This window comes from Harpia harpyja, chromosome 1 (genome assembly GCF_026419915.1).
Source record: "Harpia harpyja isolate bHarHar1 chromosome 1, bHarHar1 primary haplotype, whole genome shotgun sequence".
In the NCBI taxonomy this organism is placed as follows: domain Eukaryota; kingdom Metazoa; phylum Chordata; class Aves; order Accipitriformes; family Accipitridae; genus Harpia; species Harpia harpyja.
The window spans coordinates 57573432-57593138 of NC_068940.1; the positions used below are offsets into that span (position 1 = coordinate 57573432).

At 43.0% G+C, this 19707-nt stretch overlaps 1 protein-coding gene across 2 annotated transcripts in view; it reads left to right on the forward strand.

The window, feature by feature from the left end:
• Positions 1–19707, forward strand: part of EGFR (epidermal growth factor receptor) — a 167650-nt gene that overhangs the window by 134132 nt on the left and 13811 nt on the right. For both annotated transcript variants that reach the window (XM_052795503.1, XM_052795494.1), the window contains exons 15-21: positions 185–342; positions 5876–5911; positions 7191–7332; positions 9033–9155; positions 10393–10491; positions 15239–15424; positions 18778–18933. In XM_052795503.1, the coding sequence (XP_052651463.1) occupies positions 185–342; positions 5876–5911; positions 7191–7332; positions 9033–9155; positions 10393–10491; positions 15239–15424; positions 18778–18933 (900 nt within the window). The remainder of the gene's footprint in view (positions 1–184; positions 343–5875; positions 5912–7190; positions 7333–9032; positions 9156–10392; positions 10492–15238; positions 15425–18777; positions 18934–19707) is intronic.

The window sequence follows — 19707 nt, forward strand, 5'->3', positions numbered from 1 at the left end:
GTACTATCTTTTTTATGGTCCATCCTACAAGAGCAAATACTTGCAAGAATATCAGGTAGCAAGGTAATAAAACCAGATGATGCTGGCAACTTCCAGCAGTGGAAGGCATTTAGATTTACTTTCTGAATTTCCTCCTGAATAGGCTGATGTAAGGGCATTATAAACAAGCTGTTTCTCTTTGTAGGGCCCTGACAATTGCATGAAGTGTGCCCATTTTATAGACGGCCCCCACTGTGTGAAGTCCTGCCCAGCAGGGGTTCTGGGTGAGAATGACACCCTCGTCTGGAAATATGCCGACGGGAATGCCGTTTGCCAGCTCTGCCATCCAAACTGTACTCGGGGGTGAGTAAAATCTTGGGCTGAATGGAGACAGCGGGGGAAAGAAATAAGGGAACAGCTTGTCTCGAGCTCTTTCTCTTCCTGACGGTCCCATTTCAAACCACTGAGAAGAAGAAATAGCAGAGAGCGAGAGAGGTCAGGAGTACACAGGTAATGTAAGCAGAGAGCGGCAGACTTTGTAAGTAGGAAAAGTTCAGTGGCACTTCTTCTTTACACAGAAGGGGGGAAAAAAAAGGAAAATGTTTTAGGGGGGTTGAAACAGGTTTGTGTGTTGATTTAAATAGGAAACTTCCTGGAATTTTACAGAACTCACCCACCAGTGATGCACTTTTTTTTTTCTCACCTGGCTTGGTGCTGGGTCCTCTGGTTTTGGGAGGAACATCAGTGACATCTGGTGGATGCTGAGCTCCCGGGGCCCATTTTTTCTTTGCACCTTTCATTTTTTAGGAGGGAAATCCCAGTGGGACACCACAGTATTTTCTTTTTTATCTTCTTTCCATATGCTAGCACTTGATCTGAGTGTAAAGCCTTGCTTGCCTCCTGAGTATGGCTTTATTAATGGGCATCACGGTAAACCCAATCTGTATGAACCATTTTTGTCCTCATCTGGGGGCACACTTAAACTGCCCCCTATCATGAGCTGTTAATCGAACTGTATTTAACCTACATGACAATAAGTAACAACTGTCTCCTCTCTTGGTTTCCTACCTGCAAAGGACACGGGATGCACAGTAGAAGGTTTTAGGGTTTCAGACTTGGTTGTTGGACTGTGACGCTTTCAGAGAAAAAAAACAGCCCATGTTTGCTGTCTATTCCTTCACAGGCCCCTGCCCTGTACCCTGCAGGTCTGTCTGATCCAAAATCCTCTGTAATATGCCTGTAATACATGTTGCAAGACAGAAGTTATAACATATTCAGACCACCCATCGTCCCATTGTATATTAGCTAACTCAGCTGTCAGGTCACTAAAGAGCAGAGTGCACAGGCCCCCACCTTCATGGAGAAAAGGAGATGAAGGGTTAAACCAGCAAGTAACGGCCCTTCCTAGTGCTCGTAGTGAATTCAGTGTTCTGGTTTTCAGATGGTAGCTGTAACAGCCATGTGGGTTTGCCATGATTTATGGCAATGTGCCCTGTGTTTTGTTCCGGTTGCAGGCAAGGGTTATCGGGGCTTCCCATCACATGCCTGAGAACAAATGATCTCAGTTGAAAAGGGATCTTAATAACTTTGCTCTTTATTAATGACCTCAATAGTCCCTACTGATACAAACTGGCCATGGTGATCCAATATCCTTCTTCTAACTGGCCACATGGAAATGCAGCTGATGACTGGAGCAGCGTAATGGGTAACCACATCTGAACAAGGCTTTCCACTGTGTGGCCTCGATAGTGAGATCAAACTCTAGACCCAAATGATTGCAAACGTGGAGAACAATCTGCCAGACATGGATGTAACGATGAGCCACGCGGTGGTTCTTTGTGCACAAGCAAGTTCCCAGAGCAGACTTCATCAGAAAAGTCAGTTCCTGCCTGGCTTTAGCAGTGGATGGGTGTACCACAGGAGTCTGGCAGGTGATGGGGGTAGGGTAAGGAAACGTTTTTTAAAATTAGGGGTATCCAACATACAGCTCAGTGTATTTGGCCGTGTGTTATTAAGGCAGAATATAAAAGTTCAATTTCATCTCTTACGTGAAAGAACTGGGCTAAGTTTGCCACAGTTAATATTGTGGACATGCTCAATGGCCCTGTTTGAGTTGCTGCCCAAATGTGGCAGAAGAAATAGGCTGTATCCCTGAAGGGCTCAACAGAGCTAGAAGAAGGTAGTTAGTATTTTTGCTTTACAGATGGGTCATTTGAGGCCAATGGCAATGATGGGTAGGGAGCCAGTGTCAGAGAAGTAATCTGGGAACGTGCGGTCTGGCGCAGCATTGTACCCATGAAGGCAATCAATCAGTAATGGCACTTACTTCTCTTCATGCCTTTCCCTTGTTGTGCTGTGGGAATGGGATCTGTTCAGCAGTGGGTGGAAAACATCTGTCTCACAAAGTTTTTGCATCCTTAGAAACCACAGTCTCAGCGATTTCTGCATGACAAGAAACAACAACTTCATTTCTGTCCCTGTCCAATTTCACAGCTAGAGCCCACAAAATCTTATCAGCATGATTAAGTGCGCTGACTTCAGTAGTCATGCAAGTAAGGGTTTCCAGGATCTGGCTCTGTTTTCCTTATTTGAAGAAGCTGCAAGTAAAGGGGACTTCTCTTCCCGGCTGAGCTTTGTCACAAACTTTGTTTTTTTACTTCAGGTGTGCTTACTAGTAAAGCAGCGCTTCTTTTGTATTGCTGTGAAGAATCCTATCTAGTCTCATTTTCTTTGCTGAGTTGTTTTTTCAGCCTTCATTAGAAAACAGAATGCAGAAAGCTTTCTTCTGCTCAGCCCAAAAGACCCCTTCTCTCCCATTTCTCCTGTAATCTCTTGGGGATTTTGTACGCGAGCTTCCTGTTGCTCTGCCTCTAGTACAGCTGAGAAAATACACTCTGATAAAAAGAGCAACATCCCAAAAGCCCTGGAATTACCCCATTTATACCTCCAGCAACTAATGACACACACCGGCTTAATTAATCTGCTAGGCGTTTAAGGATTTGGTTTTCCCTTGCCACTCTCCCAGAGTACAGGAATTAAATTCAGCCACAGCCCCTGAAGTGGAAGGGCAAGGAGGAGAGAAGCCACTACTGTAGTTAATAGCACTGGATGGTGTGTCCTGCCTCCGCCATCGCTACCAACGCTACGTGTCTTGCCAGTCTTCATGTTAAATGCCAGGGCATTTTTGGTGGGGGGGTGAGAAAGCAACCAGGGGTCTGAGAGGGAAGGTTGCAGCAGCACAGTGCAAATGTGATGCCTTTGTCATACTCTGAAGGTTAATGAGAAGGAAAGGGCAGAGGGAAGTTTTTGTAAGGCTTCAAAAAACCCAATGGTTTTCCATTTCTTTTATGACTGTGAAGTAGCTTAGGCTGTTATAGTGTGAGTCCCCTCTGAAGGGCCATAAATCATAGCAACCTGTCTGTATTATATCAAATTAGGAACTATGGGTCGAGGAGAAAGTTGTTAAAATCTTGATGGATTTGGGAAATAAATAGCTGTGTCTGCACTGGGATGAGTAATATTTACATAGACAGATGAAATCTGAGTTCAGGATGCAATAGTTTTCAGGGACTGTACACAGCACCAATTTTCCAATAAGTAGAGAAATATTTCAGAGACTACAACTGCTGCTAGATTCCAGCTGATATATCCATAAGATCTTGAGGCAGTTCATAACACAAGGTCACATTTCTCATTTTGCTTTCTGTAAGCAGGAGAAAAACGATTCAGGAATGGAAAAAGTGATTGTTTAGATTCCATAAAACCTGGGTTACTTATGTTAGGTGTCATCATAAAATTCCACATTAAGAAAGACAGTTATATTTAGTCCTGGATGGATATTTGTCATAGGCTTTGTTTCTTCTTTGACTTGTGAAATGAATCAGAAAATCACATGGGATTTCAAAAGTACAAGCTGATCTGTCATTTTCTTCCCTAACACCTTTTTACTTTATCCCACCAGAATTTATATTGATGGATTTGTGTGGGAAATAATTTAAAAAAAGAAGGGGACAGATGAAAATCTACACTTCTCCTGCTTCTACTTTCTGGTGTAGGAAAATAGCTGGTCGGTCATTCCTCAGACTGTAGATGCTATCCCCTCAACCAATTTTTTTTTTTTTGCTGTTAGGAAGTGCATGGAAGACTCGCCATCATAAAGTAGCATGGCAAACCAAAATTTTTAGGAAGAGATAATCTGAGGGACCACAGTCACATTCTGAAATGAAGTGAGGTCTTTTAATTTCACATCCTTATTGGGAGGAACTGCACATGCTTTGTTGCATTAGCATGTAGAATTTCACATCCGGGTGGTAGAGCATGACAGGATGAGGTCTTGGGTCCTAGATCAGTTTTCTGTTGACCACCTGAGGAGAGAAGCCTGGTGCAAAGCAAGATACGTCTCCTGTGACCATAAGCAAGCTGGTGGTTCTGCTCTGCACGTGCAGCTTCTCTGTACTTAGTTACACAACTGAGCAAACAAACCAAGCCGTAGGCAGACAGGGAACGCTAACAAAGCTGGGCGCCCAGGATCCGGGAACCAGTATGCACAGCCCTTCCAGCGTGTCCAGGACACCAGGATGCACATTCTTGCATGGGAGCCCAGTGAACTCACAAGACCTTCCAGATGCTGGATCTTGGAGCACTGTGTTGGCCCAGAAACAAGGCAAATACACGAGGGAAGATCAGAGTAATGAAAACAAACAAACAAAAACCCAATAAAATGAGTGATTGCTTCACCTCTTCCTCCCCCAGTCCTAGATCAAGTTATGAGATAAGATCTGCAACTTCACCTGCCATTTTGAAATTTTTCTCGTTCCTCCTCTCGGTGAGAGGGAATTCAGAGCAGTTTTCCTGGCACAGGCTCACTCCTTACCCCCTACTTGACCTCCTCTGGAGTTGTTTTGGGATGATCCATTTTCTTTTAAGTCAGCGCAGGGAGCGGATACCACAAACTGGACTTTTTCTGCTTGCTGTGCTCTGTTTTTCAGAGGTGATGTAACCCTCTCTGTAATGCTCTCCTTCCTCAGTAGACACCACAAAGACCACAATTCCCATGAAGAATATACATCTTGTAGCCCAGCAGCACTTAGGGAATGCACGGTGCCTCACACACCCGTTAGACCATCAAGTGAATGCAGTCACTGTGTTTCCATCCGTGTTGTTTTTTGCATTGGGCTGCCAAAATGAATTTTGGGCATTTTAAACTCAAATGGAGGGTGAATGACTTGCTAGTAGAGTTTCTGTCTCTCTGGATAAAAGTGTTGTACCTGTTCACATTACCAGTAACATAAGACCTTGGATTCTGAAAGAAAAATATCATGGACACATACCAACAGACTATAGCCAAAGGGAGTGCTGTCAAATCCTGTTTTCTGATGGGAGTGTATATCTGCTACCCAAGTTTTCCATTGCAATAGAAAGTCTGGAAATTGGCATATTTTACTTATCAGGAAACAAGGATTATGCAGGAGAGTCTGCAGTGACACGTTTCCATGTGGCTTTCTGCCCTTGAGCAGGGGAGAGGGTGCTTCTGTCTTCCTCTGCTGTCAGCCCTGAGCTTCTGCACTAACCCAAATGTCCATGCAGAGCCAGGGAATCCAGGTCCATTTGAATTTTGTGTATCTGTGTCCTCCCCCTATTCTACCACATGATAGAAAGTTGTTTTAAAATATTCTTTAAACTGAGCATGCAGCATAACTATGCCTCTAGATAAAAGATTTTGGAGCAAGGCCATTGACTGATACTTAATAGAGTGAATGACTATTATAAATTCCTATGTTAATACTTGGACTGCTGTGAAACACAACTTTTCAATCAGTAGCACTCTTCTTAGTTGGAATTATAGAAGTATGTACACCAGAGCTAATATGTTTGTAACGTTCATTTGTTTTTACAGGTGCAAAGGGCCAGGTCTTGAAGGCTGTCCAAACGGGTGAGTATTTCATCTGCTACAATTAACGACAGAGCTGGAAAGAGTCCATGCGTGTTTACATTTCCATGCTGGACACTGCAAGGCTGGGACTCAAGTTGAGTCTTCAGCTCTGTACAGGGAAGTGACAGATTAGAGCAGGCTCTAATCTATAAAAATGATTTAAAGAACTAAGAAATATTCCTACTGGCACGAGACTCCAAAACCTTGTTCTGCTTAGCTTGTTTGTCAAGGTGAGACCTGGGATCTGTTACTGAAGAACAAAAGGAGGACCTGGAAAAAGAAAGAATTATGGGCTAGTGGCAGAGAGAGATATGTTTAGGATTGATATGGTTACCTGCATTACAGGGGATTCATCTCAGAGACCCAGGGCGTCTTTTCCAGCCCTGTGATCTGTAAATCTCCAACCGCTCTGTGCACAGATGGACGTTCATTCTTCACCAGATCTTACATCGCACTGTTTGGCCTCATGACTTGCTTAAGGTCATGCAACAAGTGAACAGGCTTCTCTGACTAAGAGAGAGGGATTTAGTTTCTGGCCACAGTCATGCTATGGCAAGACAAATTCAGCCTAGAAGTAGTGTTAAAATGTGACTCTATTTAATAGTAATCCCTGGGGCAACTTAGAAAGAGCTGTGATGGATCTCTATGTACAGACCAGAAAACAACCTTGCAAAACAGGTTTTTCTTTTCAACTTAAATTTGAAATGACCCAGGCTCTAATAAAGAGGCAGCAATCTGTATGTACGATGTGGACAGTTCACACATTACCTCGCCTCAGACATCTGTCCCTGAGGAGGACCAATGATCTGAAGTTCATTGTTACCCTTACAGCATGGCCTCCCTAGTAATGGTGAGATGTCAGCTTCATTGCTGGAATCACAACTGCGTATGCCTTCTTGATATCACCTTCTCTCCATGTGTTTTGTGTGTATCTGATCACACGCAGGCTGCCCATGGCTGGCATATATAGGCATCACAGATTTGATGTTCATGTGCTTGGTGCGTTTGTCAGAGGGAGGAGAAATCCTCTCGCTTAAGCCATGAGGATCAGCTCCAATTGCGAGTTTGAGAGAAGAGTGAAGGCTTTGAGCAGGTTACTGGATGAGGAACTTAAAAATACAGATGCCCAAGATATCTGAAATGTCAAATAGGCTTAAGTGGATGTCCAGAGTGTGTGTTTGATCAAAAGCTACGGCTTCACGCAACCTCTGTATGTTTTTTTTTTAAATCTTACACCTAAGCATTTTTTTCTCTTTCTGCACCCCCTCCTGTCTTGCAGCTCCAAAATCCCGTCTATCGCAGCTGGTGTCGTCGGAGGTCTCCTGTGCCTGGTGGTGGTTGGCTTGGGCATCGGCCTTTACTTGCGGAGACGCCACATCGTCAGAAAGCGGACCCTGCGCCGGCTGCTGCAGGAGAGGGAGGTGAGCGCCGCCGGCTCGGCTGCGACACCGGCTGCTTTATGTGGGGCAATGGGTGCCAGCCTCCTCATACCAGAGAATTAAAGCACCATGCACCTGCCTCGTAACTCAACAAGCCCTTGGGTTGGCAGACACGGCATCTGCCACGCTGGTCGGAAAAGAGGCAGTGTGCACCTACCACCTCCTCACTTAATCTCAAATCTGATCCTTCTGGATATAATTTTCAGAAGCTTTAGGGGATTTAGATGTCTAAATCCCAATGAAAATCATTGAGATTGTGTGCTCAGAAAAAAACTATGCCTTCAGGGTGAGGTGCAGTGTGTTTGCTGATCCATACCACCTTGCTGTGTAGACTCTCAGCCTCGAATCCTTTCTCCCTCCAGACAAGCCTTGAGGCTGCTGTGGCAACTTGGGTGCTTTTGAAAATTCTGCGCCTTGATCAGGCATATGTCTGATCCTGAGGGAAAAAATAAGAGAGAAAGGAGAAGAGGGAAAGGAATTGAGGAAGTGTTTGTGTCTTGTCTTTGGTTTGTTTTTAGCACAAAAACCCCACAAAACCATCAAAGTGAATGGTTCACCCTGTTGGGCATGAACAGGGTTTCTACACTGCTTTTTGTTTTCTGCATGGTTTTGTGTGCTTTACAGCATCACCCTCTGGGTACCTCACATATAAAATAGCAAAATTCATTATCCTGGATTAAAACTGCTCTTTTATGATTAGCCCCCTTCTCTTCCTAGTCCAATCCTAGTAAATAATTAGCAAATTGTATTTAGCATACTGCTAAAAGCCCAGTTGCAGCTTCCTTCTGTTCGGGCTTTGCAGAGTCAGCCGTTAAAATCCTTAAAAAAAAGCTGTCCTGCTTTTTAATGCACTACCTAACGATATTTTACATACCACTGTATTCTACAGTTGTAGAGATAGGAGAGTTCAGTTTGTGCTCAGCTCATCTGGACTCCTCAAAATGAGGATATTTCATCACAGCAGAAAGGTTGCTAGCCCACTGAAATCAGATTGTATCTAGCTAAATACAGTTTCATTCAAAGGAAAGGAAAAGGAAAAATCACTAAGCAAAAAAGCTGATTTATGCGTCAAAACAGTGTTAAATATCTGTCTGGAGGGCATTACTGCTTTTTGCAATAAGTCTTAGATCAAATTTTGAAAACATCAATAGTCAATTTAACATTGCCTTGTTTATTGAGAAAAGAATCACTCTCAGAGTTTCAATTGCTGCTTGTAAACCCTGCGGTCTGGGGGAGCCACTGGTACCATGGGAATTTCATCCAGTTAAACAAGAGCAGACCTGAAAGGTTGCAGGTGATTCTTGCCCGTTATTTAAAACACTTTTATACTTTATTCTCAAGTTAAAAAAAAAAAATCTTCTTTAGGATCTGTGGTAGTTACATTGTTCTTCATGCCATGTGTTTTAAGGCTTTGAAGTCAAAGCCTTTGTTTGAACAGCAGTATTCCTCCATTCTCCTTCAAAATGGCAGTTGCCACTCTGTGATTGATTTTACCTCTGAAATTTGGAGGAACTTTAGATATTTATTGCTGCAGGACAGAGTGGAGCTGTCCTCCCGTAAACTTCATGTGGGATAAAATGTTCATTATTTTAAAGGAAGGATTTATTTGCTTCCCCAAACCATGCTGCTTGCTGTCTTCCTAGACTGTATGTCCTTCTAATGTCATCTTCTCTCTGCACCAGCTTGTCGAACCACTGACACCCAGCGGGGAGGCACCAAACCAAGCTCATCTGAGAATTTTAAAGGAAACAGAATTTAAAAAGGTCAAAGTTTTAGGCTCAGGAGCTTTTGGCACTGTTTATAAGGTGAGATTACCATGTTTCTCTTCCCCTTTTCATCTTGCTCCCTCATGCAGAAGCCACCCAAACAAAGCATGAACTGGGAGCTGTGATCATTGTGTAGATTTTTTTTTAAACTAGATTTTATAGCATGTATATATTGAATGGTAGAGAGGTGACTCAGTCATCATTAGTTGAGTCATGAACCGGGTAACGTGGGAAGTTTTACATAAGAAGTTGCCAAAGTCATACTGCTGAACCTGGAGGACAAAGATCTCAACTTAAAAACTACCACAGCCAAATACACCCTGTTGTGAATATTAGGAAAAAAAGAAATGCACTTGGTCAGCTCAGTGCTAAGCCATTTTTCTGTGTGGGCTGGGGTCTTGTTTTTAGAATTGTCAATCACTTTTTCATTAGAACTGACTCAGATGTGTGAAAATGTCTACATACCTTCAGCTGTGTAGGTCCACAAGGTATTTTTTCTCTTGGTGCTTGTTCCTCTTCACCAAGTTCCACTTTTCTGTGCTCCTCCTTTTATTCAGGATATGTGTTTCAGGCTTTGCCAGTAGTACTGAAATATAAACTGTAGTTTCGTATATCTCTTTATAAAGCTTTCTATTCTGAAGCAGGCTTCCAGCTATGGCTAGGAACTTCAGGGGCACAAATCCCATTGACCTCTGAAAATGTGCACCTACCTTGCTGGGGGTGTCAACAGAGTGTCCTCACAGTGCCATGCTGTTCATCTGCCACCTAAATAGCCTCCTGACTATAGATGTAGAGCACTGAACCAGTCAGACATAAACCTACCTGCCACTGCATATGGTTAGGACTGGATTATTTGCACAGTATAGATGCCATCTTGTTTTCGTAAGAAAATGCCAATTCTTTTCATCCCATGATTTATAAATTGAAGTGGCAAGGTTTTGCACATTCAGTTGCTGTGATGCGCTAATTAATTAGATTTCCATCTGCAAAAGTTGCTGTTTATGCATGTCTCGGGCTATTTATACAGGGAAGGTAATCAACATGGTTTTTCAAAAAAATACGGTAGAGGTGACTGAAAGAGAAATACCACTCACTCCACTAACAGGATTTTGTTAATGCCCACAAGACATGTTTTTTGCATATTCTTGTTGTCTGCCATGTCTTCCCATTGCTCAGAATATTTAAGTCTACTCAGAAGATGTAAAATGTATAAGTAATTGGGAGAATTAACCCGTAGATGTGAGACTGAGTAACTCTTCGTACTTCTTTTTGGTAGGGACTTTGGATCCCAGAAGGGGAGAAGGTTAAAATTCCTGTTGCTATTAAAGAGTTGAGAGAGGCTACATCACCAAAAGCCAACAAGGAAATACTCGATGTAAGTTTTTATGTTTGTTTTGTCAAGTTGTCAGTGATCTGTGGGTTTTCCTCTGTAACAACTAAAGGAATTTGGACTAAAGGATTTTGGGTGGGAAGAAATACTTTGCACCCCAAACTGCATTCTCCATCTAGAAGTACTGCACTTTGCAGCCCAGTCTGTGAAGTGCTTTTGTGTCTCCTATGAAGCCCTTGCTCACAGTCCAGATACTGATGTTTTACTCGTGGGGTAGCGCCTAAGGAGAGGTCAGGACCGTACACGTACAGCTAATTCTGTTTTCTCAGGCCTTAAACTGTGGCATTCATTGCCATTATGGCAGTAAAACTAAAACCAGTAACAACATATCTAATGATTTTTGAATCCTGACATTGCAGATTGTCGTAAGCTAGTTGCTTGGTTACATAGCATTAAATTAACTATAAATCCAAAAGAAAAAAATATCCCAGCTGTCTGATTTCTCTGTCATGAACAGCAAGAAATTATCTTGCTTCCTGAAAGAGGCATGGGAATTTTATTTTTTTGCTTGGATATAGCTCATCACTTCAGAAAACGGAGAAAAAGGCTATGGGATGCTGTTTCAGGAGTTTATAAATGTGTGAGTTTACAACAGGTGAGCCAGAGCCCTAAATACAAAGTTCCCTGAATTTGAAGTAGCTAAAAATCTGAACTCTGTTGCTAGACCTGAAGCCATACCACATAAAGCACCAAAGATATTTATTTATATACGAGGAAAGGAAAATGCTGAGTGCGGAGAGGAGCACTCGGATGTTCAGTATACGTTCAGTTCAGCTTTCCTGTGCTGTGGTTCAGTCCTCAGTGACAAGAAACACGGGGGGGGGGGGGGGGGGGGCTGTCCCCGTCCCCTGTTCAGCCCTTCGAGCCCTGAGCTGGAGCCTGCGGGGTCACTCTGGAGGACTGGTCAGCCCAGGGACTCTCTGGGCAGCACAGTGTATTTGGTACAGATGAAGTCTTTAAGCTTCTCCTTGCTATACCTGCATGAGCGTGCCTCTAGAAAGCGTAGGTTGGAAGCCTGGATTTGGCAGGGCCTCATCTATCGAGTGCTTCTTTGCAGGGAGAGGGCACACATCCCTGGTACGTCCCAAATGGACCTGTGAAGTGCAGGTCCACAGCTTGGGACAGCCTGTTTGTGTGGAAGTGATGGTCCTTCAGCCATGGGGAAAAAATGTGGATTTTTTTTTTTTTTATTTTGGTAAGAACTGAACCACTTTAGCAGGAAATTTATTTAAAAACAAATAAAAATCCAGCTTTGGACAGCAAATGACACCTCAGGTAGGAAGGCTCATCTCAAATGGTTCAAGCTGGCGAAGTTCTTAACAAAAGGCCAAGTCTCACCATGAGAAGTGTCAGGATGAATGGCTGTGAACAAACCTACCTGTGCTACTGATGATAATAAAGCACACTGGATTTTTCCAATCACCCCGAATAAACAGTGTTATTCCAATACATTACTGCAACAGAGCATGTGTTACATACCATATGGTTTGATACGTGTATTGCAGCAATGCAAAAGAATAGGTGGTTCATCTCAGAATCCGTACACGAAGCATCCTGATTTTAGCTTAGTTAGACTCCAGGCCAGTCTCAGCCATTTCCCAGGTCCCTGACCCCTGTGGCCCTGGTCCCTGCCCCTCGCCTGCCTGCGGGCAGGCTGCGGTCCCTCCCTTTGCTGGCGTTCCTGGATTGAGGAGCTGGCAAAGATGCTGCTCAGCTGCCCGCCCTGAACTCTGCCCCTCATTTCCCTCTTCACAATGATAAGAAGCATAACACAGTCTTCACAAAGGATGCTTTGGACTTAACTGCATTAAATTCCTGTATACTGAAGGAGGGGTTAATGAATAAGCCTACAGTACTGCATCCTGCCTTCAGCAGATCAAGATAGTCACACGACAGGGCAGTAGATGCAGGGACTGCGCGCTCTTTGATGATATCAAAGTACTTGCTCTTTTCAGAGAAGTTTCTGTAGCATATCCCCACGTTATCTTTTCCGTTGAATTAGGATGCTTAATAAAAAGCTCTTGCTTTTTTCAGTCCTGTTCATTTTTTAGATGATTTGTTTGGTGGAATTCATTCTATATTTCAGAAGAAAATTTTTAAAAATACAAAACCAGTGAAAGAAGTCAGAGGAATGACTCAAAAGCTCCTCTCAAAACAGATTTTTACTACACAACCAACTTTTCAAGGTCACTGAAACCTCAGAGATAATAACGTCCAATTAAAGATGATTTGTCTTACAGAAACACGCTAGGTATAGAACAAGCACAGCAGCTTTAGCTCATATAATCCAGGCGAGCTTTCACTAGCTTTATTAGGGTAGGGCTAATTCAGAAGATTGTTGTTGAATACCAAGCATACTTGGAGCAGGTCAGAGCGTACCGCAGAGATTTCCAAGATAAACAGTTGAAACAAAGGCCCACTTTAATGTCTTGGGCTACTTAGAGGGACCCACGACCGCACAATAGCTCCCTTCTGCTCCCTGCGAGGAGGCAGTGGCCTATTTTAGTTTGCAGTATCGAATGCAATAGGCGGTGTCAACGCTTGGACGCTCTCCGAAAGCTGTGTGGCCTGTACGCCCACCCCGCTCTCTCAGCATCCCAGTTCTCAGCCCCCAGGTCAGCCCTGTGCAGGCTGCGCAGCAGATGGGCAGTGAGAACAGCTCCGACTCTGCAGATTCCACACCCCTTCCCCTGCTGCTGAAATGAATACAATATGGATCTGAATCCCAACAGGAAGCAAGGCAAGGAACAGACACCCTTCATCAGTACGATGGCTCAGTTTGGAAGCCTAGGGAGATGAGCATGTTTTGGTCTGTTTACATCTGAGCATCGTATAACGGATTTGCAAGATTCTCTAAAAAATGCTACCACAAATATCTATGTAATTGAATAGCAGATTGTGTTCTTGCTTTGTCTTTCCTCAGGGTAGCCCACAGAATCAGTGCTATCCATGACAGAGGGTTGTTTTTCAATGACCTGCTCACATGCTGCAGTAGGTTGAGGAGCACTTACCCAATTCTGCTGGAGATCTTCTTTAACCTGGCTGCCTGGAGGCCACTTTCATCCCAGGGGTTCCAAAACAAGGATATCAAATGCAGAATTAGCACCTCAAGAAGATGCATTACATCATGTTTTGCTTAGGCTGGTACAGCAAACAATACCAAGGCCAGAAAGTATTGCTTAAGAAATGGGGTTGCTTATTTCTTGAACGTCATTGCTTTAATAACTTTGTTTAATAATAGTTCTTACCAGCTACACAGCTATGTGACATCTGTGGAAAGCTTGTTAGATGATGAGTAAAGTGCTATGGTATTTCTTTTCTTAAGCTCTTAGAAAGTGCAGATTTGCTCCTTTCCTTGCCACAGTAGTGTCTTCACTATGATTTTAGGCTTTGAGGGGCTGCTAGCCTAATGCTGAATTGCCAAGGGATGATTAGTTGGTGTCACTCCAGATGCTGAGTTAAGATGCTGACCTAAAAGCTCACTGCATGGAAAAATTCCCATTTATTTCCCATTGTGTTGGTTTTCAATCAAATGGCTTTAAAAATATCTAAAAGTAATACACTGTAAATCAGACACAAAGTTACTTAAAAAAAACCAAACGACTTCAGCTCTGCTTTTTTTCCCCAATTGGAATCCATTCTTTGAGCTGGCACTTGACAGTGGATGTCAATATAAATATAGATCTCAATTTTCAATCCATAAGTAGTTTTTGCACACAAAACCCATGAAGTCAGGGGTTTTTACCCCGTGGCCATGTTAAAGGATGTATTCAGTGTGTCTGGAGTGTACTGCACCAGCCTCTGAAGGGGCCCCTCCCTTCCTACAGAAGAGCAAAGGAAGAGGAGGTACCTTGGGTACCTTTGCTAGGTACCTAAAGCTACATAGGGTGAACCCAGGCTTGAAAGAAGAGTTTTTCACATATTTATGAAACGCAAACACAAAATTCCAGTTGACCGAAGGGTTTATTATGCTTGGGCTCCCACATTATAATCACCTTCCTAGTATCATTTACATTGCTATATGGGTCTAAAACAGTTTTTCCAATTAGGGACGATATTTTCCCCAGTGTTGCTTAAAGCAAGACACATATTCAAGCTTCTAAAGAGCTGAACCGATTATTAACCTGTTTGGTTTGACATGGACTGAAGAGCAACATGGTCAAGAAGAACATGGTCTCTTTTTAAAAAGTCAAACTGTCAGTCACATCCTAGATGACAACTTTTGACTTTCTGGGTTAGTATAATCCTTTGACAGAAGGGCGGAAGTCTCAAAAATACTAATTTCCAGTCAGTTTTGTGAAAAGATCTGTGGAGGAAAAAAAGCCATATGACGTGTTCACAAGATGTGTTGCCCTTGCAACTAGGTGCTCAAAATGATGAAATCCCATCAGATTCCAGCTGATGTTCAATTTATTAATTCCTCCTAGGTCTGTAAGTTTTGTCCCCAGGATTTTGTGTCCAATGTTTGCTTGGTGTACCAGTAGTGGAAGACTGGCTCTGCTGCGGCATCTCAGTGATGCTTCAGTGTTCACAACCTGGAGCTCCCACTGAGTGGAAGAAATTTGGTCCATAGAGTGGGAAATACAAGTATTTTGTATGTGATATGGGGCAAAGAGTTTGCATATAGTATTTTAGCAACCTCTTGAATGACCAACTTATTTTAAACTGCCTCCAAATATTTGTGTCATGCCAAAGGGAGTGTTTCGCATTGCTTTTTTTTCTTTCTTCCCAGGAAGCTTACGTGATGGCTAGTGTTGACAATCCTCATGTGTGCCGCTTGTTGGGAATCTGCCTCACTTCTACTGTCCAGCTCATCACACAGCTGATGCCTTACGGCTGCCTCCTTGATTACATCCGAGAGCACAAGGACAACATCGGCTCCCAGTACCTTCTCAACTGGTGTGTGCAGATTGCAAAGGTGAGCGGACCAGCACACCTCCAGATCAGCTAAAACTCAGACTCTAACATGGAGATCTGACAGCATGTAATTTACTTACCTATCTCTGTAAATCTTTCTATTCACCACATGGTTCCTAGATACCTTATATGTGACAGTAAGTGGTTACTTTGTCTTAAACAATTTACCATTTTCAAGCTGCTGAGCAAACCTTAACTATTCTTCAAAATGCTCCTAGACAGCGTAATATTATCACCAAGACATTTATGTCCAAACCAAACACCCAGTAATGAAATGATAATGTGATGCAATGAAGCTGTGGCAGGGAAGGGAATAGAATTTGGCAATTCTCATACCAAAGTGCTGCTTCCATCTTTGGGCTGTGCCACGGGGCAAACAGTGATGTTGAATACACCTTCTTGTGTGCCTCAGAGAATTTCAGGCTGAAATCTCCAAGGCCTGGGGATTGAAACTGCTGATTAATAAATACCAGCTCCATTCTAGCTCAGGCTCGCTGTGACTGAAAGACATTCAGGCACCTCAGGGCTGTTCTGTAATTTATATGCACTGAGTTGGTGCCTGTAATCTAATTGCAATGGCCATAGTGCCAAATAAAAGACTCGTTATCACACCTGGAACTGTTTGCCAAAGAGAAGAGCAGCAAAGTAAGCTGAAGTACAGCCTCTAGCCTTTAGCAGCAATATGCTGTGTTTGGAAGGTGGTTAGCCATTTGCAAGCGTGAAAGAATGGAGCAAAACCAGCAAAAAAAATAGCTGCAGTTTGTTGGAGATTCGTTGTATGAGATGGCAGTATCCACAAAGCTCAGCTGCTTTAATGCTGCTTATTTCAGGAATGCCTGTCTGCAAGCTAACCACACACTTATAGCCTTATCAGTCCCTTGAGACCTTGTATACATCCCAGGCTCGCCCGGCCATGGTTTGCTTTCAGGAAACATGCTGATGACCTCAGAAATGTATACACCAAAAGCATACAGAGCACATTTTTCATCTCAGTGTGTGTACTTTTTTACAGGGCTCTCCACAGCAAGTGAATTTTAATTTATGTGTCCACCCAGGATGTGAACTGCCTTTTTCTGACTCTTTTGCTCTCTTGTTTGAAATCAGTTCCTGCTCTGTCCTGGTTTCAGTCCTTTTGGAGGATGAGCTGGAGGCCACATTTCCCTCCTCCTCCTCCTCCCCCTCCTTGTTAATTTTTAAGGTGGCAAAATTGATCCTTGGGGCATCACTTGCCCGAAAGGTTGCCATTCACAATTGTTAGCTTCTGTTTGATTTTTTTGGTGTCAGTTCAACACTTGCCCATAGCAACCTCTACCCTCTCCAGCAATGCCTGACCTTCAACATACTTCTTTGTATGTTGCTGCTGCTCCACACTGAAGTTCTCCTCGAAGTCCTCATAAATCACACATACGGCTTTTTCCCACCAATGTGTCTGGTGTTACTACTCTGATAAAGTCATGCCAGATTTTTGGACATTCTCTGACTCTTTAAAAATGTACTTTTGGAGGGGGAAAAAAGTTGAAACAAATATATTTATGTCTGGTAACTAACCAGCAGGAGGCACGTTCCCTAGGAAGCTTATTTTTGTTTCTGTTTTCACAGCTTTGAGTTAAAGTTTTCTTTGCATCTATAAACATTATCTTTCTCTGAGGTATGGAGTCCTGTCTTTCAGACAAGATGTTATGACAGACCATAGACTCTCCGCATGCAGAAACACTACGAAGTAACTCTTTGAACACATTGGTCTCACACTTAATGATGAAAAATATCTTAAATCCCAGGCCTGTACACAATTACAGATCTGCTGAGCTTTCTAGATGAGCAGTTCAAATGTCTTCAGTATATGGTCATGCATGTGCACAAGTCTTTTAGCCATCAGCATCTTAAACAGCTTAGTGTGAAACTGATATTCTGCCTTTCAGCAGCTTTGTGTCTTAATAAGTCTCTGCAGCAAGACACATTTAGCTGGAGATTTTTTGTCCTGTTGGGGCTAGATTATGTGATTTTTTTTTTTAAGATAGTCTGCTTTCTGTCAGCAGCTCAAGATTTTTTGTTTCAAGAGCTCTGCTCACTAAAGATATATTTTTGCAAATAAATGCATGCTCGTAGTGGCATTGCGCCAGTTTGTTTGGGTGGTTTGTTTTGGCAACATTAGCAGCGCATGGGTGAAGTTCTGCTGAGGGACTTGGGTGGAGGATTCGATGGTGGTCCAGGTTAGCAGTGGGCTTAGGAAGGGAGTGGAGGCTGGAAGGGAATTATTCCCTCCAGTGCTCTGTCATCACATCAGCATGATCATTTTGGTGCTAAATTTGTAGGTTAGAAGTACTTTTTTATTAATTCTCTCTTCATAAAAATACAAGCGTGTAAGCTGCTGCCAGCAGAAGCCTATCGACTGGGAATAATTGTGGTTTTTAGAAAGGATCTTGCAGGAAACTTAAAAATCATGAACTTTTTGATTCCATACACCAAGAGATTGGAGTTGAGGGAAAGGGGAATAATCTCTGTGGTCAGAAATGCAGCTGTTAGATTCATACCTTAAAAGTCAAACTGGCAAAATTAGTAGTATTCTTCCTCTTCATATGCCTCACAAGACGCAGTTGTACCAAAAAAGCACATATGCTATGGCAAACCCAGTCTGATCATGGGAGGCAGTGAAACTGGAAGAACTTGCCTTTTCAAAGAGGACTTGAAAATAGATGCAACTCTGACCTCAGCCATAAAATGAATTTTTTAATTTTATTTCCTTTTCTCACCTTTGTGGTGGGATGCCTCATTGTTAGCAGGGAGAAGGCAGAGTACACTGTAACGAGATGCAGAATTGACAACTTTGAAACATTAATTTATTTTTGCTTGGACTCTTCTCCCAGGCCATTAGTGTCTACATACTCTCTGTAGGGTTGGCCTGTGTGTGCATGGAAGGTGATAGTTAAATTCTGCACTGTGCTCTCCTGAAGTCACTGGGGTTGCACAAATGCAGCTGAAAGAAGGGTTTAACCCCTTATTTTCAAGTCTTATCCCAATTTTATATTTCTTCAACTAAATCCTAAAGGAACTGCATCCCCTGCTATACCTGCTACTGTCCCTTTTTTCTCCATGGCTCCACTGGCACATGGACCCACAATAAGTTTCCTGGAGGGTAATAGTTACTTCTCCTTGTAACTGTGCAAGCGCACATCCTCACCCTGCAATAACTATCATGTAAATTGAAACAGCAGACCTTTTCTGAAGGGGCAATAGGTTGCCACGTGTTTATGGTGGTGTGCATACAGTTACCACAGAGTGGCTGACATTTGGTAACTCGTTTGCGCATCCAAGGTCAGAGTGTGTGATGCCTACCCATGGTCTGTCGTATTGCAGGGAATGAACTACTTGGAGGAACGTCGCCTGGTGCACCGTGACCTTGCTGCCAGGAACGTCCTTGTTAAGACTCCTCAACATGTGAAAATCACGGACTTTGGGCTGGCAAAGCTGCTCGGCGCTGATGAGAAGGAGTATCACGCTGAGGGAGGCAAGGTAAAGCGCATCAGCAAAATGAACCGCTGCACATTTGTCGGTGTTTGTGTGCTTGTGCACAAGCTTTAAACACAGGGCAAAAAAAGAGAGTGGGGTTTTCAAAGCGCTCAGCTGCCATCTCAGCGTGCTGCCTTTGAAGCCTGTGGGAGTCCTCTGAAATCAGCCAAAGCAGCGTCAGGCCAGTGGGACTGCAGTGGGAGCGGAGGTAGCAGAGCAGCTAATGCTTTTGAAATTCCCACCCAGAATGTCTGGGAAAAAGCAACATTATTAAAAAAACATAAAAAAAAAAAAAAGCATGGCTGAATTCATCAGTGTAGCCAACACCAATAACACTGTGCCGTTTATGAAGAAAAAGGCAATGCTGTGTATTTATAGCAGAAGAAAGACCTGTCAGACTTGGTTCAACACGCCTTTGTGTTGTACTACGTGCTGATGGAGGGAATGTGTCCTGCTGAGAAATTAAAATGAAGCTGCTTGCAAATATTGCGGAGACCATAAATGGAAACCATATGAGCGCAGACCAGTTTTTGTCATATAGCCTGAGACTGGATTTGTGTCCTGTTATGATAGGAGAAGGTTAAAAAAATAGTAATTTGACTGTTAAAAATATTGTAAAACTAATTTGTAAGAGATATTTCTAATATGCCTAATATTTCACAAGTTCCCAGGTTCAACATAATAAATGAAAATAATAATAAGGGACTCAAAAGTTGCCTGCTCTACCACTCTGATAGTTGTGGTGTTTCTTGGTTGGTTTTTTCCCTTCTACAACCA